We start from the raw sequence: 3,918 nt of genomic DNA, 5'->3' as shown, positions 1-3,918 counted from the left end.
CTTTCCTTTCTTTCTTCCTTTTCTTCTTCCTTCCTTCCTTTTGCCCTCCCACCCTCCCTCTATTTCTTCTTCCTCCCTCCTTCATTCCTTCCCTCCCTTCCTTCCTCCCTCTCTCCCTTCCTTCCTTTCTTTCTCCTTCCCTCTATCCCTTCCTCTCTTCTTTCTCTCTCCCTCCCTCCCTTTATTTCTTCCTTCATTGGTGCAGGGAATTTCCTTGCCTGCAGAAATCAGAAATGTGGATTCAAAAAAAGAATCAGTATTCTTTTTCTCCCCTGGACTCTGAGCTCCATGTTCTGTTCTTCTTGTTCTGGGTCCAATCAGAACTTGGTGTCTCTCCCCCCTCCCCAGAGCCAAGCATACAGTAAGTGCTTCATAAGCGCTTGCTGAGCTCAGGATTACTGCTGCCTCCTTCACACCCCTGTGTTACTACCTGCCTAGTTCCCTGAAGGGAGACAGCACACTGATGGGGGCTCACCCGATAGAGGGTCACCGAGATGTCCACATTCTCTGGCACCATCCATACCACCATCCCCCGGTAAGGGTTCTGGATCCCAGGCTGCCAGCTGTGGGCCTGTGGAAAGATGTCTGAGCCCCTGAGCAGCCCCCCAGCCCCCTGAGGCTCTGCCACCCAAATGCTGGGAGCAGATGTGAACTGGGGCAGAAATGGGGGGCCTCGGGGGCCTCACCTTGGAGCAGATGCGCCGGTTCCTCCGGGTCCACACCACCACCAGCTTGTCTGGCTGCCTGAGGGGCGAGAGTGGGCAGAGGAAGGGGGAAGCTCAGGGTTCCCCCAGCCCCCCCCCACTATTTCTGACACCACAGGAGGGAAGGGTCAGGCAGCTGGTTCCCTTATCTTGGGGCCCAGTCTTAGGGCGGAGGCTCTGGGGCAGGGCGGAGCATGGGGGTAGTAGGGCAAAGGGTGGAAAGAAAGGGGGGGTGGAAGGGGAGGAGAGAGGGCAGGCAGGCAGGCAGACAGAAGCAGAAAGCGCGTGGGGCCGGACCGGTGCCCACAGCACACAGGCCACACGCAGCAATGCAGGGGAAAGGTGTTGCGGCCGAGCTTTGCTCCAGCTCCCTGTAGGGTGGCAGAGGACTTCAGGCCAGGGAGGAGCTCTACCTGGAGGGCTCTCTGGAGGAGGGGGACAGGCCTCCCTCCTTTGGTCAGAGGGGAGAAGGAGGGACATGGCCCTGCCCTGCCCCCTTATATTCTTCCATTCGATAAATGTGCTGCCCACCACATGCAGGGCACAAAGGCCTGCCAGGAGGAGAAACAGTCCAGGCCTCCGTGGCATTCACAGGGTGGGGTTGGGGCGCAGATCAGGGAAGGGGAGGTAATATGCCAGTTGTTAGAGATTCAGTAAAGATGGAGCGGGCAAAGGCACAGAGCTGGGAGAATTGGGGGCCTGTTGGGGGCAGGGCACAGTTTGGCAAGAATGAGATAAAGCTGGGGGGGGGGGGAAGGCCCCAGGCTGGGGAGGCCTAAAAGTGAGATTCTCATCCTCTCCTCAAAGCCCCCCCTCAGGGGCCCTCAACAGGGAGCAGCCTCTTTTGGGGAGTCTGGCTGGAGGCAGGTCAGAGGGCGTCCGCGGGTGGGGCGGCACTGACTCAGGCTGGGGCACTGCCAAGCTGGAATGGGAGAAGTGACTAGCCCGATACAAGCAGGTGCCCCTGCCCGTCAGCCTGCCAGGCAGCGCTCAGGCTGGGGCCGGGGTGTTCCGTCAGCCCCCCAAGCTAGCTCTTGGCCCAGGGCCCCTCGCTTGCTGGGTCCTCGCTGACCCCTGCCGGGGGGATCACATGTGGCTGGTCCGAGGGCCTGGGAATGGCAGGACCCAAGTCCGGAAAGGTCTGGAGCTCCCATGGGAGGATGGGACAGATGACTCCCAGCTCCGGGAGGGACGGGCGCCTCCCGACTCCCTAATCTGACCCACCCAGGCTCTGCCCAGCCCCAAGGCCGCTCGGCTTTGCCCTCTGCCCAGCTCTGCCCCTGGCCTGGCCCGGCTCGGCATTGTCGCTACCAGACGCCCAGAATCCCTGCCCAGATGATTATCCCTCCTCCAGGGATGAGCAAAGTGAGGTTCAGAGAAGAAATGACTCAGCCAGAGCCACCCAGCCATTAAGTGGCGGGCAGTGGGGTGGTCTCGGGCGGCGAGGAGCCGGCTCTGTCACGTTAGCCTCCTCTCCCCAGCGTGACCCCCCCACGCCCCACGGGCTCTGAAGCCTAATTTTAGCCCCCTGGAGGGGCAGGATGGGGAGAGGAGCCCTCGCAGCTGCAGCCCTAATCCTGGCTCCGGAGGGGAAGCTGACACCCGGCCTGCCCTGGGTATATTTAGGGTATGACGAGGGGACAAGAAGCAGCTGGAGGGGGCCTGCTGCCAGGAAGCCACCTGGCCCTGCCTTGGGCTGGGTCACCCAGACCACAAGAGGAGTGGGCCCCAGACGGAGAGCTGGCACCAGGGGAGCTCCGGACAGGCCGAGGCCTGCGTGGGGGGGCCCTGCCCCGGCCGAGGTCTGGCCCTCTTCTTTCTTTCTCCTCCTGTGGGTTCCTTCTGCTCCCCCAAAGCTTCAGCCACCCCACGCCCTCTGCCTCTCTAAGTCCCGCCAGGCCCCTTTAAGCCCTTGTCTCCTCCTCTTCCCTTGCCTCCCTTCAGGCTCAGTTTCCCCTTTTAAGGACATTTCAGAGAAAGCTCTCATCCTCATGGCTCCCTGCCCTGCCAGGCGCCTTTGCCCACTCTCTGCCCCTTCTCTGGCTGAGGGAAGAGCCTGTAAAAGAGCTGCCAGTGCTGTCCCCCAGCCTTCTTGGCTGTCCTGCGGCACCCTCCCCCTCGAGTCCAGACCCCCAGAGATTTGTCATTCCTTCTGAACCCCACCCTGAGCCAATCCTCATTCCTACGGAAGGGAAGAGGGGGAGGGTCAGGAGGGGGCAAGAGGACTGGGCAGTTCTGGAGGGTTTCACCTTCCCCCACCCCCTGTTCTGAGTGGCCAGAGCAGCCAGCTGCCCAGAGTCTCCCCTCATCCATCCAGAAGGCAGCCGGGGAGACAGAAGCTTGACTGAAGAGCCCTGTTCCCCAGGAGGACCTCCTTCAAATGTCCCCTTCCTCTGAGGCGAGGGAGGGAGCCCCCAAAGTCTCCTTTGAGCCCCACTTTTGAGGGGGACCCACTCCTGACTGCCAGACCCCTGAGCCAGGCAGAAGAAGGTGACAGGGAGACCCCCTGCTCCCCCAAGGAAGGGAAGAGGCGAGGGTTGCCATGAAAAAAGGGCACAGGGTGAGGGCATGGGGATCACTGCCTGGGGGCTGCCGGAGGGACCCTGGGCGAGGGCAGTGCCAGCTGGGGAAGAGGGCACAGTAGAAAGGCATGGGGGGCACTGCTGCCTAGGGGCTGCCAGAGGGGTCCAGGGTGAGGGCAGTGCCAGCCTAGGAAGAGGGCACAGGGTGAGAAGCTGGAGAGACTGCAGGGTGGGGGCTTATAGAGGGATACAGGGAGAGGGCATAGGGGCACTACTGCCTGGGGGCTGTCAGAGGAAGCCAGGTGAAGGCAATGCCAGCCTGGGAAGAGGGCACAGTGGGAGGGCATGGAGGCACTGCTGCCTGGGGGCTGCCAGAGGGAGCCTGGGACCAGCAGGGGCCAGGCACACTCACCATTTCTTGGTGCACTCCACCACCAGCTCCTGGTAACACGCCACGAAGTGAAACTTAGCTGCGCGTTTGCCCACGCGCTGGAGCCGCTTCCACACTGAGCTCATGGCCCCTCCGCTCCGGCCCCCCTCCCCTCAGGTGCGCCTGGGCAGGCCCCGCAGCTCCATCGCGGGCACCGCGGCCGGGCCGTCCCGTCTAGTCCGGGGCAGCTAGGAGGACCAAGCCCCGGCTCCGGGCTCTGCTCTGGCCCAAGCTCCGGGTCCGCGCCCGGGTAGCTGCGGTG

General features: G+C 62.6%; 1 protein-coding gene across 1 annotated transcript; it reads right to left on the bottom strand.

Moving 5' to 3' along the window:
• Nucleotides 1-160: 160 nt before the first annotated feature.
• On the bottom strand, nucleotides 161-3,899 carry LOC123255649 (EH domain-binding protein 1-like protein 1). The gene is made up of 3 exons (XM_044684405.1): nucleotides 3,639-3,899; nucleotides 687-744; nucleotides 161-571 (listed from the first exon to the last, which is right to left on the bottom strand). Exons 1-3 carry the CDS (start codon nucleotides 3,740-3,742, stop codon nucleotides 371-373), a joined length of 363 nt encoding a protein of 120 aa, XP_044540340.1. The 5' UTR covers nucleotides 3,743-3,899; the 3' UTR covers nucleotides 161-370.
• Between the last annotated feature and the right edge of the window lie 19 nt (nucleotides 3,900-3,918).

The sequence above is a fragment of the Gracilinanus agilis genome, unplaced genomic scaffold, assembly GCF_016433145.1.
Source record: "Gracilinanus agilis isolate LMUSP501 unplaced genomic scaffold, AgileGrace unplaced_scaffold49726, whole genome shotgun sequence".
Taxonomy (NCBI): Eukaryota; Metazoa; Chordata; class Mammalia; order Didelphimorphia; family Didelphidae; genus Gracilinanus; species Gracilinanus agilis.
Note: the sequence above shows the minus strand (reverse complement) of the source record. Positions and strands in the feature narration are given on the sequence as shown.

Excerpts from the sequence above, each read along its gene's own strand:
- LOC123255649 (XM_044684405.1), bottom strand. The coding sequence starts at position 3,742 with ATGAGCTCAGTGTGGAAGCGGCTCCAGCGCGTGGGCAAACGCGCAGCT. Across the intron at positions 745-3,638 it reads GTGGAGTGCACCAAGAAATG|GCAGCCAGACAAGCTGGTGG; the intron begins GTGAGTGTGCCT and ends CTCGCCCCTCAG. Across the intron at positions 572-686 it reads ACCGGCGCATCTGCTCCAAG|GCCCACAGCTGGCAGCCTGG; the intron begins GTGAGGCCCCCG and ends ATCTTTCCACAG.